The sequence below is a fragment of the Rhodnius prolixus genome, unplaced genomic scaffold (assembly GCF_049639745.1).
Source record: "Rhodnius prolixus isolate KJV_2025 unplaced genomic scaffold, Rpr scaffold_13, whole genome shotgun sequence".
In the NCBI taxonomy this organism is placed as follows: Eukaryota; Metazoa; Arthropoda; class Insecta; order Hemiptera; family Reduviidae; genus Rhodnius; species Rhodnius prolixus.
The window spans coordinates 3904252-3923040 of record NW_027411583.1 but is presented as its reverse complement, the minus strand read 5'-3'; the positions used below and the strand labels follow the sequence as shown (position 1 = coordinate 3923040).

At 33.4% G+C, this 18789-nt stretch overlaps 1 protein-coding gene across 2 annotated transcripts in view; it reads left to right on the top strand.

The window, feature by feature from the left end:
• The first annotated feature begins 6948 nt into the window (after window positions 1-6948).
• LOC141447691 (uncharacterized) overlaps window positions 6949-18789 on the top strand; it is a 130025-nt gene continuing 118184 nt past the window's right edge. Inside the window, exon 1 of one of the 2 annotated variants that reach the window (XM_074115393.1) lies at window positions 6949-7198. Coding sequence is in view for 1 of the 2 variants with exons in the window: in XM_074115391.1 (XP_073971492.1) it covers window positions 10033-10083 (51 nt within the window). In the remaining variant the exon portion in view is untranslated. Of the gene's footprint in view, window positions 7199-9924; window positions 10084-18789 lie in introns of those variants that run through there. The other variant, XM_074115391.1, reaches the window with a different exon arrangement.

Genomic DNA, 18789 nt, shown 5'->3' with positions numbered 1-18789 from the left:
GGTCATCAAATGTTAGAAACAAAGTTTCAAAATATTTTTTAATAAAATATGGTTCCATAATTCATCAATTTTTATTTTTTATTATTCTAATAAAATACGTTTTTATTTAAATAAAAACAATTTTATTATAATCAGTTTCCGTTTTTTCAAGACCACTTTTGAGAGACGCCATTAAGTTTCCACTTAGAAATGATGGCCCCAATTGCTGCGATTTCTTTTTCTTCATATTATGTCTATTCTGAGTTGTAAGTAAAAAAAAACTGTCAAAACATTATGAAATTATTAACTTGAATGTCTTTTTACAAAGGAAAATAGCTCATTGTAAACGAAAGAAACTTGCATTTATTATTTATTACTAAATATTCATCTGCTTACATAAGTGACTGGTAAGTTTTTAAAATTTGAATTTAATATGAAACAATTCTGGTCTTTTTAAATTTTATTTATTTATTTTATTTTTAGGATTAGATTCATTTATAGCAAAAAAATGGATTTGATAAATGCAAAATTGAAGCTCTTTATGGAATTTGAGTAAGTTTGATTAAGTGTAATCAATTATTTGATTTGTGCATAGATTTTTGAATAGATTACACAAAAAAAATTAATAAATGTTAAAATGATTTTAAGAATTCTTCGCAGTGAAAAAATAATTTTAAATTAGCTAATGTCTGCTGGTAACATTTTTCCACTTTTTTGGCTAGGAATTTTCTTTAAAATCGCTGCAGCTAATTGTTAGAAAACTTTGTGTGCTAACTTCTTTTTTTTGTTACCAATCACTATTTTAAAAATTTTGAAATAGGTAAAATTTGATTTTTGGATGGCGATGATTAATATAAAAGAATAAAATACTTCTGGATTTGAGATTATTGGATGGTGGCTCTTCTAGTGGCGAATATTGTAACTACACAAACTTCAATACCTGTAAGTAACTTTTGGCTTTACCCAATGAACATATTAATTATTTAAGAAAGTATAATCATTAAACATGTTTAGTAAAATTCAGTGTTGAGATTTGTCAATTAAAATTGTAATAATTAGATTAAGAGAATCACGTGAGATTATTCACACCATATTTCTAGTTATTGTTGAATGTTCATATTTCATAATCTTTCTTAGTGTCACACTAAAGTTCTTTTCATATCTCTTATTAAGTATTTGTTGTGGAATATCTTAGAAACTACATTGTAGAACATGAAATCAATAATATAGACACCGAATTAAAAAACCTGTACAATATTTCATTGATGAGTTTGTAGTTCGGGACAATTTTCCCCTTTACTGGTGAGAAGTATTGGCACAACTTTAGTTTGGTAATGATTCCTCATGATCTTCCGATCATAATAAAAAGAAATAAAAAACTTTATTTGAAGAGAGAAATACATCTCATTGCAAAGAAGTGAGAGATAAGGAGCAAGAGAAAATTGAATAAAATTCCGGTTATAAAATTAGCTGGATGAATTGTGTAAAAGTTTCAACTTTATACATTTTGAAATATAAAAATAAACATTGTTTTGATAATGATGGGTGGAAAGGTTGAGTAAATTAGAAAGATTGTCGTGTACATTATCTAGCTTGAAATAAGGTTCCAAATATCTTTTTCTGTGAGGAGAAAGTGGGCTAGCAAATAGACATAATCGCTGCTACCAAAACTACAATCAAAACATATTTGTTCTCCATACATTTCTTTTACTGTATCGTTGCTTTCCAGCTGGACGTACTGGGATTCATTTTATTTTAGAAAATTGGGTTAATCAAGCATAAATATAGTTCAGCTTAAACCAAGGATCTAAAATATGTGTAAAATAATCTGTAGGTGGAATTCATGGCAAATTTAATGTCCTTGCGTTGTAAATAGTTTCTAAAAGAGTGGAATGTTATTCAAATGAGATTAATTAAGCTGAGCTTCAGATGTTCCCAACAGTGAAACCTTAGTATATATTTCTCTCACTCCATTACTAGGCTTGTTGCTTGACGTATCAGTTTTGATAAAATAATCTACCACGTTTTCCATTTCATTCTTATACTTCCCCAAGCCTCTTTCCTAAGCATCTAGCCTTGTAAGATTATTTTGGATTCTTCTCTCTTTCATTCTTGTAATGTGTCCAACCCTATCGTATTTATGTTATGTGTCTTTGCATAATTCGTACCGCTATTATTTTGATGTGATTGTGATGTTTTAACATGGTTCCTTCTTGTTTTACCTTCTACTCTCCGGAGTTAGCACTTTTCCGCCACTTGTAAAACAGCTTTTAATGTTTTTAGGTGAGATTCCAAAAAACACATCCATACTTCTCTATCGCTAAAGATTTCTTTCTTTATTATTAATGACTAAGAATAATCATCATGATGAGGCAGCCCTTGCAATGAGTCAATACTCTGCCATCCGAACTGATTTTTACCCTAAAATATTTAAAGAATTTTACCTGTTGCAGTGGCTTTTCTTATTTTTTTTATGTTAATTGTTCTGCTTAATTTCTCTTTTCTGTTCTGCTTACTTCAATGGTGTTACTCTTCTCTTAGTTGAATATCAATCCTTCTCCATATATGAATGACTTTTGTCCCGAAAGTAGGAGATGGCTCAGTACTTACACCTGTAGAAAATATTATTACATCTTTAACAAGAGATTAACAATAATTGAAAACGGATATCCCATACCTAAACTTGTATTCAGGTATCATATATCTTGAATTTTTCTCCAGGTATCCTGTTCTGTATTCTATTATGTTAATCTCGGTTATAAGAGATAATTATATTTTTATTTTTTATGAACCTTGTTTGTTGTACCTGAAATTAACACCAAGGCTATTTGAAACGTTTAAACAATAAATATACAGTGGTCAAAAAAAGTATTCATACACTAATTTTTCTTACTTTATCTACTGAACTTTTGTTTCTAGGATGACTATTTCTTCAGCACTGAAATCGAAGATAGTAACAATGAATTTAATGCTCTCATTTTCTTTTATAAACATTAAGAATTGATTAAAAAGCAGAAAAATAATTTATTGTACGCAAAATAAGTATTCATACACTCAGTCTGAATGTTTATAATTAATGCAAATCTAAAGACCTAATATTTTGTATGCAATACCTTTGCATTTATTATTGCCTGAAGCCTCCTTGGCATAGATTCCACCAGGTTTAGTGTCTCTTGAGATGTGATTTCTGTCCATGATTTCTTTAAATTGGTTATGAGCTCTTTTCTGGAAGAACATTTCAATTTTCGAATTTTACGCTCCAAATAAGACCATAAATTTTCAATAGGGTTTATACCCGGAGACTGTGGAGGGATGAGAAGTTGTTTCAGGGCATTATAAAGCAGCCATTCCTTCGTTTATTTGGCTGTATGTTTGGGATCGTTATCTTGTTGAAAGAAGTATGTGCTTTCGATGAGCACGCCAACTCTCGGAAAGCCTCGCGTCAACTTCAGGGACCCTTGTTGCGCCACAGACCATCCGAAATCGCCTATATGCAACGAGTTACAAAGGTAGAACTGCAAGGAAGAAACCATTCATTAGTGAAATCAATAGGATGAAGAGACTGAATTTCACTCGAAAGTTTGCCAATAAGCAGCTTTTGTAATTCTTCCCAAATTCTTGATGCAATTCTTTATGTTTATAAAAGAAAATGAGAGCATTAAATTCATTGTTACTATTTTCGATTTCAGTGCTGAAGAAATAGTCATCCTAGGAACAAAAGTTCGGTAGATAAAGTAAAAAAACTTAGTGTATGAACACTTTTTTGACCCACTGTAAATATTTTTTTAAAGAGAATTTGGACCAACCACCAATTAATTGCAACAACTTATTTTTTAAACAATGACAAAACATTTAATTATAACTTATCAGTTGTAAAACTATTTAGTTAAGATCAATAATCAAAATCTATCTAAAACATTAGTTCTATTATGATTATCTGTAATCGTTGCTCGCTTAAAACTATCCCCTTTTTTATAATACATATAAAATAAATTATTTTAAAGAGTCAAGGGAACATTCTTTATTTAATTTTAGTTTTTCTTTCTCCAACATTCAGCATCGAATGCATTTACGTTATTAGGTCTTTAGATTCATTTTCTTTTTTTGGTTTGTTGCATCTTAAAGAAAGAAATAATGTCATCTAATTCTAAAAATAACTTTACTTTTATCTGTCCAAATAATATGTTACATTTAGCATCTTAAGACAGTTTTTATTTTCGTGGAGATCGTTTTATGCACCAGATTTGTTAACTTCAACTTTCACCATGAACAATTGCTCAACAAAGTGGTCTAAAAGAATTTAGAACATTTTTGTTTTTCTATTTTCATATGAACAATAAAAAAAATAGTCTTAAATTCGCCAAAATGTCCTCTTTAGCAAGTCGTTTACTCTTTTTAAAAAAATAGTTTCATCTTCTATCATAATACATCGTTTTATCACTTTACATGAAACGTGTCTCAAACAATTAATGTATGTATGTAATCAAAAAGTATTGCCAACGGCATGACAGCAGGTAATTTCCGTACAACAGACCTGGTTTAAAGTGTTTAGAATCTCTGACAAGAGGTTGCCAGTGGGATATCTAACCATTCTCTACGTAGTAAGAGTTAATAGACGACGGACCAACGTTCAAACTGAAGTCTGCACAAAGTCAGAACAGTAAGCTGCACTTAACTTCTTTTTTTCTTTCTGTCATCACAACATAAGATCAAGTGTTACTGGATATTTCTAGTATCAAGAATTATCAGGAAAAGAAAGAAATATATTGTTTCATCAAGGCTGAAAATGTTAAGCAAAGATCAAGATGACTTTTAAATATCATCATTTTTGAAAATGAAGTTATAGTTTTGTGTCACTCAATAGATTTTAATATTAAATGTGTACAGCATGTTCAACTCTTTCTTTTTTGTAAAAAATATACAGATTAAATATTTAAGACGAAGTTTTTAGAAGAAGTCCAGAGAAATTCAAATTTCTGAATGTTGGTTGCAAGACCGTCTTGTATAGAGGAGTGTTGCTTTCGTATTCCAAGATACAATTCTTTATGTGTCGGTCGATCCCGAAAGGACATAAGTTTGCCTGAAAACAAATATTAATTGAAACCCCAATGAGATCAATCATAAAAAACATTCATTTCTAACTTATTTCATTCTTATTTACTACTAATATAAAAAGCAACTTTTTTTAATTTTGAAGTGCGCACAAAAAAGCATTAGGCAATTGAAAATATTCTCTGTAGATTTTGAATGGTAGTTTAATCCCAATTCTCTGAACTTAATTCAAGCAGTGAATAATTATCTTTAGGACATTGTGATTGCACTAATTAACTATTTATGAAAAAACAAATATTTTAAACTGTATAAAAGTAAAATAGTTAATTTTCTTCATAAGTTCACAAACTGAAAACATGAAAATTTAAGAATACTTATGATTGTATTTGATGCTTTTATGAAATCTAAAGGCCTGAATTGAAATAAAATTAGATAATTTTGCAAATTACAAATTGAGAGGAATTTATGTGTGAACATTTTAATTAAAAGTATTGTCTTAGCGGTTATTTAAACTTTTCCTTGAAAGATTAACATTACTTAAGCTCATTGCTCTTGTATTTTTATTTATTCTTTGTTTTTTTTTTTTAAGAGGCTATTGAAATTGATCGCGTTATTTTTATTAATAGAATGGATTAAATTATGTGATCTTGATTTTGCTTTTTGTATTTAAGTTAAGTTAGTCAACTGGGAAGGTTAGACAATGAAGAAGGTTAAATACCGAAGGTTTTGAAGTGGGCCACGACATTTGAATTTGCCTTTGCATGAACATTTTACATAAACTTTGTCTTTACATGGAAATCTGGTGTGAAGTTCAAGTGTTTTTTTATTTTTTACCATATATTTCCTGTCATAATGATGTATAATAGAATACAGACTATTTCTATTCATTTTGAAAGTTATATTGAAGAGTTCGGCATCTGCTGTGTTTTAATTTTATCTTCATTTTGTTTTTCCATTTGTAATGACAACCTGGATGCCTTAAAAAGCTAATAACTGTGATATTAGAGAATATTAAATTTGCTGGCCATTGCTATGAATGAAAAAAAATAAGAAGCGCCCTTTATTCTTAAAGTACATCGTAAAGAGGAGAGGAACCTACGAGAAGGTAAGTTCGACACTAAGAAATCATTTTATATACTTTATTCAAATCATTTTGAAGACCTAAATGTTGTAAATTTATTATTGAATTAATTCCTTTGCCTGTTTTTTCCTGCCTCTCATCTCTCTTGAGAGGAAGTATTGTATTCCTGCAATTTGTTTTAATATCTAGTTAATCTAAGGTCATTTAATGTTTCCAGCTAGTGCGGAAACGGCATCGTTATTTTTGCGGAAGTGGTTTTGTAAAGTAAAAGTTTATTTTATAACTAGTGCGCTAAATAACAAGTAATTCGAGTATTCAAAATTCCGTAAATTAAAGCTAATCGTACATTTCTTGAAGTAAATGATCTTTAAACTGTGTCAAGTGTCCAGTGAGAAGAATCATCAGGCTACCCTGTCATCAATGGATATGTGACTGCAAGAGATGGTTACATATCCCGTCCGACAGCTAAACCAGGTAGGGTGAGGAATGTAGTGGTCATATCTATGCTGATGTTTGCCTTGCTAGGGTATCGTCGTCTTCAGCAATCTACTACGTTACAATGTAAACTTCTGCATGATAATAATATTATTCTATTTTTGTTAGCATGTTTGCTAACAAAAATGGAATTACTATTATTGAGAACATTTATATGGCCACTATGATATCCTCCTTCGGAACTTCCAGTCCAAGTAGAGCTGAGTCGGTTAGTCCATGTTTTGTCTGAATTTTTGGTTGATATAAAATAATGTTTGTTTTTCCCTTTGAATCACAGGTTTTTCTTTTCAAATGAAGCCTATAATAAACTCTTAAATTTACAATTTTTGTTTTCCAGATGGCGCTGTAATATTTTAGGGACTTTTAGGGCGGGATTTTTGTTTTTATTTTTCTTAAATTTGTTTAGAATATTTTGACCAGTGCGAACAAACACTTCGGGTATTCAAAATTCCGTAAGAAACTTAGTGCAAAATAGTAAATTAAAATAAATTGTTTTGAAACTGCTTCTATCGTATCTACTAAGGGGACCAAGTGACTTCGAAGATCGAAGAATCTATTGGTGACTCATTAATGGATTAATAACAGATATTCGTAAGTTTTTTTTTTGGATTGATGTTTTATTAATACATGTTTTCAGAAAATATTTGTAGCCATTCCTTTGCTTACTGAGGATGGGTTGCTAAATTTATTTTATCTAATATTTAGTAGAAATAATTTTGTATTTAATCGCAGAGCCCGAATTCGGTGGTTACTCTCATAGATTCTTTTATTGTGGCCATTGTTCTACTTCTGATGGCTGACTTTGACTACAATTTGTTGTCGAGTTCTTCGCCACGTCTTAACGTAATATAATGTTTGAACTTGATACGATTTACTTTTTCATTGGCTTTTACACAAACTAAAAAAATTTCTCAAAACCGAAAATTCGTAATTTTGGTTTTGATCCACCAAAATTTGACATTTTCGGTGATCCACCTTTCCTACCCTCCAATTAATGCGTGAATGATACCACTGTTCTGTAAATGTTATTCGGCCCAACACTTCCAGAATCACAGATTAGAATTAAGTGACATTTAGACCCACTCAAGGCAGTAAGCACCAATGCAATCGATGCTGGGTGTCATCTCCTTGAACTTGATACACAATCCTGGTGAAGCCACCAAATGTTGTGGGTGGATGTAACGAGATCTCATTATGATCTTTGCTTCAATGGAAGTCAATAATACGTACGAGATCTGTGTCACATACCATTCTACCAAAAGCGAGATTATTATTCCTATTCTATTTCTTAGGAATGATTGACTTCTTGTTCTGTGTAGCTGTTTCCTAGACTTGGAGTCTATCCCCTTAGGTATGCAACTCCGACTTTAGAAAGATGGACGATTATTTCTCGTGTTTTGACTCAGCTGGGTCATTTTTTTTGGAGTATCTGTAGCTTTGTACAAAACTCTTACTGTTTAAAGGCTAGAAATTATCTTATTTTTAAAATAATGCTAGTTTTTTGAATAAGGTTCCATTTGAATCACAGGTCTTACGTACTTTCAGAGAACGGGAATTTCTTCCTGTAAAACTCTTAACCTGATGACCACCACTTACTTTCGTACTGTTCCACTCTCATGATCTTCACTTCCTGTTAAGACCGTCAGTTTCGGGTCTACAGAAAGATTTTCCAAACCTCTCCTTTCCAGATTTATTAGCTTTTTCGTTTTCTTTACTTCCTAAACATTAATAATAATAATATTAAGCCTTTATTTACATATTTTACAGAAAAATAATAACACAAATAAATATCCATCGCTCAATTTAAATAAGACAAAAATTAAAAAATAAATAAAATGAAACTACACTGATATAAATCATTGTTCATTGATCCATTCTTATGTAAATATGTAGGCCTTCCCATAGGGGAGTTTTGGTCCTTTGACGGTGACCAGCCGTACCTAAGAATAAGAGTTCCTCGATTTCTCCATCTGCGCACATTTCTTGTACCAGTAGGCTCTGTCTTCCGCTTTCCTCGTCCCGCTGACTCCCTCTTCTTTTTTCATCTCGTCTGACCATCTTTTGCGCTGTCTCCCTTTTTTCCTTTTTCCTTCTAAAGGTAACCACTCCGTGACCATCCTTGTCCATCTGTGGGTATCCGTTCTGGCCAAATGTCCAGCCCACTCCCACTTTATCTTCTTGCAGCACCGAGCGGCGCGTCTCTCACTGAAGTTCTTTCCCTTATAATTCGGCTTCTGATCCTCCTGTCTCTTCTCTTTATGCTTAGCATGCTCCTCTCAACACTTCTTTGCCAAATTTCTATTCTCTTCTCCACTGCTTTTGTAGTCGACCAAGTTTGGCATCCATACGTCCAGCACAGGAAGTATATTGTAGTTGAATATACAGGCTCTTCCATTTAATGTCTATGTTTGCCTTTATTATGCACTTCAAGGACCAATATTTTCTCCAAGACAAAGCGATGCGCCTCTGAATCTCTTTTGGGAGCCTGTTTTGCAGGAAACTGTTTGACCCAGATAAACAAAATCTTCAACAACTTCAATTCATTAACGAGTCCAAATTAGACTAACATCCTTTCCTGGGCTAGATGATCCAGAATTCTGCATTCTTCTTTTTCCTATCTTCTTAGAGTCCCAGCTAGGCTTAGCCTTTAATGCCGTCTGTCAGAGAAGTTTTTCTATCTATTCTTCTGGATCCTCTCCAGCGCCTTACAGCAAAGTATATTGTTGTAGAAGATCAAATCGCCGACTCTAGGGTGGAGATTTTCGTAGCAACTGTGACTGAGTCACAACTGTGACCAAAATGACTTCTTTTTCTGTAAGAAGATTATCTTTATGAGTAGATTATTCTAACTATCTGCAGAATTCAAATTATTTTTATTAAAAATATTTATTATATTTAATTTGAATGATTAAACAATATAAGATGCGAAAGGGTTTCTAGCACTAATCCCCATTATTGTGAGATTCAGGTTTTAACGCTTAGGGTGACTTTAACAGTCAGAAGGGTGGTTTAATGAATACTTCTTGGGTATGTGTGTGCGTTTGATTTAGGGTTAAATGGGAAGAGAGAGGATACAGTTGGGTGTGTGATGCTGTGATGGGATGAGTAGGAGGATGCCCGAAGAGACAAGAGAGGACAGTTAACTAGTATAATGAGAGGGGTTGCAATGCTGCAAGAGAAGAGATATGTGAATCGCGTACACACACAATCATGCGGTAGAATGGGTGACAATGTGAGTGAATAGGAATGATGAAGAAGTAGTAAAAACAACTAGAATGAAGAGAGAAGAGTAGAGAGTATGGACTGTTATACTATGGTAGTTGGTGGTGGTGTGTAGGTTATTCTGAGAACAGTATGAAGAGGTTTCAACAACAATAACAACTTCAGTTACTAGTGTTCACTGCCCGCATTAACAACTCCGCACAATGTTAGCTGCCGTAATATTAGCTTCTTCTATTGTAGTGATTGTCACGCGGGTGAGTACTATATTTTTTTCAAAAATAAGTCATTTCTTTTAGGGGGGGAAAAAAATATATCTTTCTAAACTTTCTTTAACTCTCTAAGTTAAAGAATCTCTCGGAATTTTTGTGGCTTATCAGTTAAGTAAGTCTTATCGCACCTTAATTGTATCTCTAAACAACACTTCCATTAGGGAATCAGGTAACATTATCAGGGTTGGTTTCACTGATGCCCTATAGGGCGCTCTGGGCCTACTATTTGGGTTCTACTATTTTTCTTCCACGATTATTTATTATATTTCTCATGAACAAATCTTATTACTGCTGCTTTTTACTCAGTTTCTATTTACTTTTATGTTTTCGGAAAGATATAAAGATTATTAGTTTCACCTTAAAAATTGTAATGTTTGGTACAAATCAATTAGTTTACTGTAGATTTTAACGAAAGATTCTGTCAGTTAATATAAATTTTATTTTTAACATAAATTTTCTTTTTCACGAAAAGCTTGTGATTACGTCAGAATAGATAAATAAATAACAGTTATTTTATTTTATTTTTTTTTTAATCGTAGAGTCTCTTAGACTGAGTTATTGGCGCCATGGGCAAAGTATATAAATTTTAGCGCGCTTTCTTTCTCCCTATGGCAAAATTTTTGGTTAACTATTTTTTACCACTTCAACGAACCAGAATTTAAATTTATTATACATTAATAATTTTTAAATAAATTTGGTTTATTTTATTTATTTAAAATTATTCTAAGTTTTTTCCTCCCCTTGAGTTTGACTGCCAAAATGTCAGGAAAAGTTGTGTATCTTTTACAATCCTTCTCAGTGTAACCAGATTAGCTACCCCTCAACAAATTTAACTTTTAATATTTTTTACTCGCTTTGATGACGACAAATAATCCTTATCTTGTTCTGAGGCAAATACTTTAACTCAATACATTCCAAGAGAATGTATTTCATGGTTGTTTTCACTTTAACAAGTATTTGGTTTCCATATTATTAGACCCTATGTGGTACTGGGTTCGATTCCCTGGTCTTAGGCCTTGGATTTTATTTAATGGTTATTAAAAGAAATTTACAGTAAAGTGTCTTTGCTAGTCGCCTCCGTCCACGACACCTGAAAAAATAGCCGATTACTTTACTTTTTACTTTTTTATTATTAGACCCTAATTTTGATATTTTGGAATAATTGGGTTAGAACAATAAAAATAGTTCAAAAAACCAGTACTCTTTAAGAATGAATTTATATTGCTTTTAGTGGCCGTAAAAATATTATATTAAGGATTCAGAATTGGCAAGGAATCGGCCCAGAAATACAAACAACATCTCTCTCCTTTTCTGTAAAAACGCCATGAAGAAGGCAATATATATTTGTGGAAACGTTGGCAAAAAGACGAGTTGTTGTTTTTAATTTGGATCGATTCCCTCGCCAATTTGAATCCTTTGATTACGCATTTTGCGTCTAGCTATAGAGTATTTCTCGCTAATTTGTGGTTTCTCTTATCGAGATGTTCGTGTAGAGAGAAAAAAAGAAAAAAGCGTTGAACATGTTTTCAACTTTGATTCTTTCAGTTTCATAGACTTAGACTATTTCCGTTCAGAGAATCACTCTCTTGTGACGATAACACGCAGTTGAATTTTGGTTTCCCCGTTCATTAAAATCTCTGTACTAGATCTAATATTGATTAGACATTTTTAAAATTACAATTAGACAGTGCCTCTTTGATTTTAGCATTGTAAAACATTAAATTTCATAAATCTTTTCATGAATTCGAATCCCAGCTGCTTGCTTTTAGATTGTCTTTTTTCTAGGAGCATCTGACGGCTTATTGTAATGGACACTGTACAAAAAATAGGCTTCGGGCGCCTAAGTCCTTAGATGTTGCCGATTCTTTATCGAAACAATATATATATTAAAAAATTGGCGAGGGCTTTGCCCTGATGCTTGATTATTTAGCGTCACACTTTTTCTTTTTTTTTAATGAAATGCCCGGCAGAAAGATGATTCAAAGCTACCAACGGTCGGTCCATCACTGCCTATCATCTTCACCTCTGACAAGTTGAAGGTCACCTCTATAGGCCTTTTATCCTCTCCATCTAGACACTATATATTATTCCACATTATAGTTCACACGGTTATAATCAATTCCATTACAATGAAGAAACAAAAACACACACACACACACTCACACACAGGATAGAAACTAAAAGAAGTGGCAATTTAAGTGATAATAGTTTAAGTTTCATAGCTTAAACTAACCTTCTCCTGAAACATGATGAGAGGTTAGTTTATCTTATGCAGATCTGTTCACAATATTGTTTACCCTCTTCATTTCCATCTTTTTAATAATAGCATCATATTAAAGCTTATTACGTTCAGAAAACACAAGGTCAGAACAAATGTTTCTTGTACTTAATATTGTAAATAAGTGTTAAAACACCAATCCTTCCTTTTAGTTTAGAATGCATAGAATAAAACCTTATAAATATTTTCAAGTACGTATTATCTCCCGTTTGTGGTTTATTTATTATTATTATCTTTTTTAGGACTTAGTTTACTTCGTGAATAAATTCTTTATTAACGACCAAATATTAATTACGTATCGTAGACGGAGGCGGAAACATTTGTGAAAAATCTCTACACCAATCTGATTAATTTACTTCTGATGATAAGATGAAGGTCCGAAAACTTGGCAGTAATGATGATTTAAAAAAAAAAAAAAAAAATCGATTCACAAATTCGATCTAAAAGCTCCTCTATGCTGCTACCTCAATCACATTCATTCACTCGAATTTGTAAAAAAAAAAAAATTTACTTTTTTGGACTTGGTGATCTCAAAACGAATATTTAGGATAACTTTCGTTTACTGTTTGTTCTCAAGAGAATTGACCATTGTTTAATTCTATTATATCCTCATATTTCGAGCGGAAGTGCCAAATTTTCACTTTTGAATTTATTAACGGAAATACACGTTTTAAAGTACTTCGTCTTCTTCTTCTTTCATGGCTCTACAACCCAGTGATGTGAGTCCTCCTCAATATGCTTCCGCCAGTCGTCTCTATCTCTAGCGGCCGCCATCCAGTTACGCAGTTCGAGGATATTCCTCGCGTCCTGGGCAGCTCCATCATTCCAACGCAGTCTAGGTCTCCCTACCTTCCGTCTCCTATCCGGGGTCCCGCGCAGCAGATTGGAGGGAATCTCATCGGCACTCAGCCTCGCCCACATGGCCTTCGCCCATCTCAGCCGGTTTAATTTAATCCAGGTTCCAGTACAGGTCGTGCCTTCACGTACTGGGCCGTAGATTTTTGTGCAGTAGTTTTCTCTCGAACACCTGCAAACGGTGTTTGTCTGACTTTGGAAATGGTCCAGGTTTCTGAGGCGTATGCCAAGACAGGCCGAATGAGGGTCTTGTACAGCCTAAGTTTGGTGCCTCTTGTCAGCAATTTACTTTTAAGGTGCTTATTTAGGTCGTAATAGCACCTGTTAGCCGACATCAACCTCCTTCCTATTTCTTGGGAGACGTCATTATCCGCTGTCACAAGAGATCCCAGGTAAACAAAATCAGCTACATTTTCAAATGTGTAGTCCCGTATGCGGAGTGGGTCTTTTTGTGTTGGGTCGGTGGGGAGGAATTTTGTTTTTTTCCTCATTAACCTCCAAACTCAATCTCCTGCCGTTGGCTTCAATTCTCAGGAAAGCATTCTTTACAGCTTCGACTGTTCCACCCACAACAGTCTATGTCATCTGCGTAGGCTAAGAGCTGCACAGATTTATGGAAAATGGTTCCCGAGGTTTGGATTTCCGATTCTTTGATCACCCTTTCGAGAGCCAGGTTAAAAAGCAAGCAGGCTAATGCATCACCTTGCCTTAATCCGTTTCTCGATTGGAATTGAGAGGAGATGTTCGACTGTACAACGCAGTGAACATTCGACATACTCATCGCAACAAGGCGTACCAACTTAATCGGTATATTTATTTCACTCATAGCCTCATACAGCTCGCACATATTTACGCTGTCGTAAGCGGCTTTAAACGTTTTAACCTTTACTAATCTTGATATTTGTGAACAAAGTATCCGAGTGGCTTTTCCAGTATTTTTGGAAATTTCAAAAAAAAAAGCACCTATCTTTAAGCAAAACTCTGGTCAAGAGGAGGCGGAATATCATATTCTCCTAATAATCCTGAATTTTAGCAAATAAAGACTCGAACTGGGGATCTCCCACTTACTAGCCCGCCCTCATAACCTCTACAACAAACCAGCTCCATTCAGAGCTGATTATAAATATTAAAACATTTAGCCTTTGTGTTCTAATTTATTTAAACAAAAAACAGAAAAAAAAATTTAGCTCTTAGTAACATGTATCTGATCTAGAATTCATTGGCAATTCTTTTTAGTATTTTTTATATTCTCTTTGGAATTTAGATAACCATCTGGACAATAATTAATCAATCTTAATTTATGTGGGCTAATTAATTACTAATCGTCTTGTTAATTTCGTTTGATTTGTAATAAGTGGTTCGTAGAATTATAATTAACTAAGGTAATTAATTAAAGAATTGTCTAATACAATACAAGGGTGAATCTAGAATTGAAACCGTCTAAAATTTTTGTTTTTGAACTCATTCATTTTGTAATTCTATTCACCATTTCTTTATTTAAACGAAAAATGTAATTCCTGTACAAAAGCGATTGAAGTTGTACTGTACAGAGAGAGAGGAGATCTTCCAATTAAAACAGCTTCTTCTACCTTTAAAAGCGATTTAAAAAAAACATACGTTATAAAAACAAACATAATCAACATTTCAGACAGAAATAACAAAAAAATATTTAAAGAAAATCGAATCATTCAATCGATTTGATGCGGATAACTGTAAAAAATAAATTCATTAAATTACTACAGCATTTTAGTAACGGAGGTTAATAAACATCTTTGAATCATCTTTTACAGAAAATCAATGCATAATTTTTTCAGTAAATAAAGAAATAATATTGAAAATTAGATAAAATCTATCAAGATTGTAGCTATAGTTCTTGGCATTAAGCACGTCCATAGGAAATCTTTAAAATTTGTAAACAAATGATTATCTTTGAAATTTGGATTTTATTAAAAACGTAAAACTAAATAAGACTCATTGCCCGATTTACCCGCCGGCTTCAAGACGTGGCTTCCTTAAAATTGGCGCAAAAACTAGTCTCAGCTTTCAGGGGCGTAATAAATTTAAAGCAGATGATCAAATAAAGTTGATAATCGAAAAGGATTTATTTCGATTATTATATACAGGGTGATCCATTTAAAACGCACCAATCGCTAATAACTTTTTAGAAAAGTGGAATTTCGAAAAAACCCACGAAGTAAACTATATGTTTTTTTCGGTCTAGTTTTCAAATTTTCCACCCCTGATGCTGTATCTTTATTTTTGGCTGAAAACCCAATTTGGGTTTTATAAGGACCACTGATCTTGACAATGACTGTGAGAACTACATAAAAAATTGTGAAAAATGATGTTGACCCCGTTTCGATATCCTTAATATTTGTCGAAATATTTAAGATCAAAATTACTATTGTATCTATTCATTACACAGTTCTACAAAATGAAACTTTTTGAGAGCTGTTTTACTTCTGCAAAGTGACTATATACAATTGAGTACAGCCATTTTCAAAAATAACCCCCCTTTTCCCCTATCACGTCAAGTTTTTTCACAAATCGAGAATGAAAAATTCAGCGTTAATTACAAAAAATACACATTTCTTTTCAAATGTTGATATAGTTTTGATTAAAATGCTGGTTGTATTACTTGGAAATGCGCAATGTTGATTCACTAGAATGTTATTTAATCAATAATAACGTTTTCGTTTGCCTTCCAGTGATCTTCTCTGATGACCTGCTGCAGAGTCTTCTCTTTGAAGCGTCCAGCAGTAATCCGCTATCATTGATATACTCCATCGTCCTTGGTACCGTCGTTCCATCTCCCGGATGTCCTGATGAAAGCGTTCGCCTTGTTCCTCGCTCACCGCCCCCAGATTCTCAGGAAATACATCCAAATGCGAAAATAGAAAGTGCACCTTAATACTCATGTTGCATCCCAGAATTCTGAATTTCTCAAGCATTGTGGCTACTAATTTTACGTAGTTAGAATCTTTGGTATTTCCTAAAAACCTTTTGGTTACATCTATAAAGGCTTGCCAGGCTCCTCAGGTCAACTTCGTTACAATATTAAAAATAAAAGATAGTGTGAAGTATGCAATAACGCTGCTAAGACTAAAAAATTAAGACTATGACTAAAAAAGAAAATGGTATGTGATACAAGTAAACGGGTATCATACTTGGTATCAGGACATGCATATTACTTCAAAATGACTCAAGAACTCAAAACAGCAAAATCACTGTAGACCTGTGTTATCGGTTTTCAATATTAATTTTCCACCAGAAATACACCAGTTTTGGGAGGTCCTCTGACTCCAAAAATGTTATTTGTGACGCAAAGAACAAAAATCATAATAATTAAATGTTTTAAAAATGTAGTGCAATGTAATGGTTATGGGTGAGTCAGAATAAATTTGTTTTATCATCAAATAAAAGCAATCATCACATCATTTTAATGTACCCCGTATGCGAGACTTCTTGATCTATGATTGCGGGTAAGAATATCTTGCCAGGGAGGGGCGGGTGATGGTCTAGTGGTCAAGAGCGTGGTTTTGTAAGTGGGTATTAATATTCTTACCGTAATCACAGTTCAAGAAGTCTTGCATACGGAATACATTAAAATTATATGATGGTATACTTCTGACTTCACTTCAGTGTTAGTGTCAATATCCAAGGAAATCGGTAATACGAGCTCGTAACATCTCTTACTCGTAATATCGGCTATTCAGGGGCTATTTTCCGTACCCCGGATATCCCGCTATCTCAGTTGGTTCCCCCACTCCAAATGGACCTTCAGGACAGTGTCTACCTCTAATGTCTTTTTCTGAAATTAATTTAGGTGAAATTTTGGAAAATCTACAGTCCGTAATTGCACCATTGAGATGCTCTCTTTCATCTCTTAAAAAGTACAGGTTGCCAAGGGTGATTGCATGTACTGCAGTGGGCCAGACTACGACCTGGGTTGCGTTAAGCCAAACTTAAAACTACACTGACCTTTTCTTTTTTTTAAGGTTGTGCGGCTGTCAATGAAAGTATAGTTCGTGTTCTTGGGCTGGGTTCCCCTGGGGTGACATCATAATTTCTGTTCCATTCACAAATAGTTTTCCTAAAATATATATTTAAAGTGTATTTTGTTTTGTTTTTGTACAAAAAAAAAAAAACCCACCACGTCTTTCTCCTTATAAGGTAGTTTGCCCATCACTTAATGGTAAATATGAGAACTTCATAGTAAAGTATGTTTGTTAGTCGCCTCAGTTCACGACACTTAATTCGGTAATTCGGACGTTCATAGCCTGCCTGAAATAGTAGACATTGCTTAACGTACTTTACTTATACGAGGAAACTAAGTTATATTTCTTGAGTTCGCCCTTTAAACGAAAAAAAAGAGAGGATTTTCGTGTTTATGATACAGAAAATGAACATTTCGGGTGGAAATTCAAAAAAGAAAATCTGCTGGATAAGAGTTTCCTGTTGTTGTTAGGAGTGAGAGTAATGAAAAATTATCGTAATCATTTTAGTGCTCATTAATTACATAACATTATTAATTATATAAGTGATTCGATCGTCCTTTACAATAAAATGGTACTTTGGAGGGAATCCTAACCTGCCCTCTTATCCAAAAACGAATTTTTTTTATAGAAAACCGTTACAAATAAAAGTTTTAAAACGTTATTGTAAGCCATTAACACGTAAAAGTGAAAAATAAAATAATTTTTTTGCGATTTTTTTGGGAAAACTACTTCCGGTCTAAATTGCGGGTTCTTTCTCGGAACACACATTTAATTTTATAAAAATGTTGAAAAAAAATGTAATTAGACAAATCACTGGTTATTTTGCTAAAAAAAATAAAAATAAATACGGATACATCACTACACTCCTGAGACCAAAGAACAATCTAAACAATGGGTTACCAAGGGAGAATCTGCGCCAAAAAAGGCGAAGACCGTTCCTTCGGCCGGAAAGATTATGGCGACTGTCTTTTGGGATTCGCAAGGAATAATCCTCATCGACTATCTGGAAAAGGGTAAAACTATTACAGGTGCATATTATTCATCGTTATTGGACCGTTTGAAAACCGAGCTGCTAGAAAAACGCCCACGATTGGCCCACAAAAAAGTCCTTTTCCATCACGACAACGCACCAGCTCACACCTCAGCAGTTGTGGTCGCAAAATTAATGGAAATAGGGTTCCAACTCGTTTCACATCCCCCCTATTCTCCAGACTTGGCTCCCTCGGACTACTATTTGTTCCCCAATATGAAGAAATTGCTGGCTGGAAAAAGATTTTATTCAAACGAGGAGGTGATTGCAGAAACGAATGGCTATTTTCCAGACTTGGACAAATCCTATTATTCGGAAGGGATCAACAAACTAGAGCAGCGTTGGACGAAGTGTATAAGCCTAAAAGGAGACTATGTTGAAAAATAAAAAAGGTTTACCCCAAAAAATTAAGTAGTTTTTATTTTTGCACGGACTTTTCAAACGACCCTCGTATTTGCCCACGCTTGAATTATTGCTAAAATCTTAAATGTTTAAAAATTTGCTCAATAGAAAGCGCTGGTGTTAAGTTT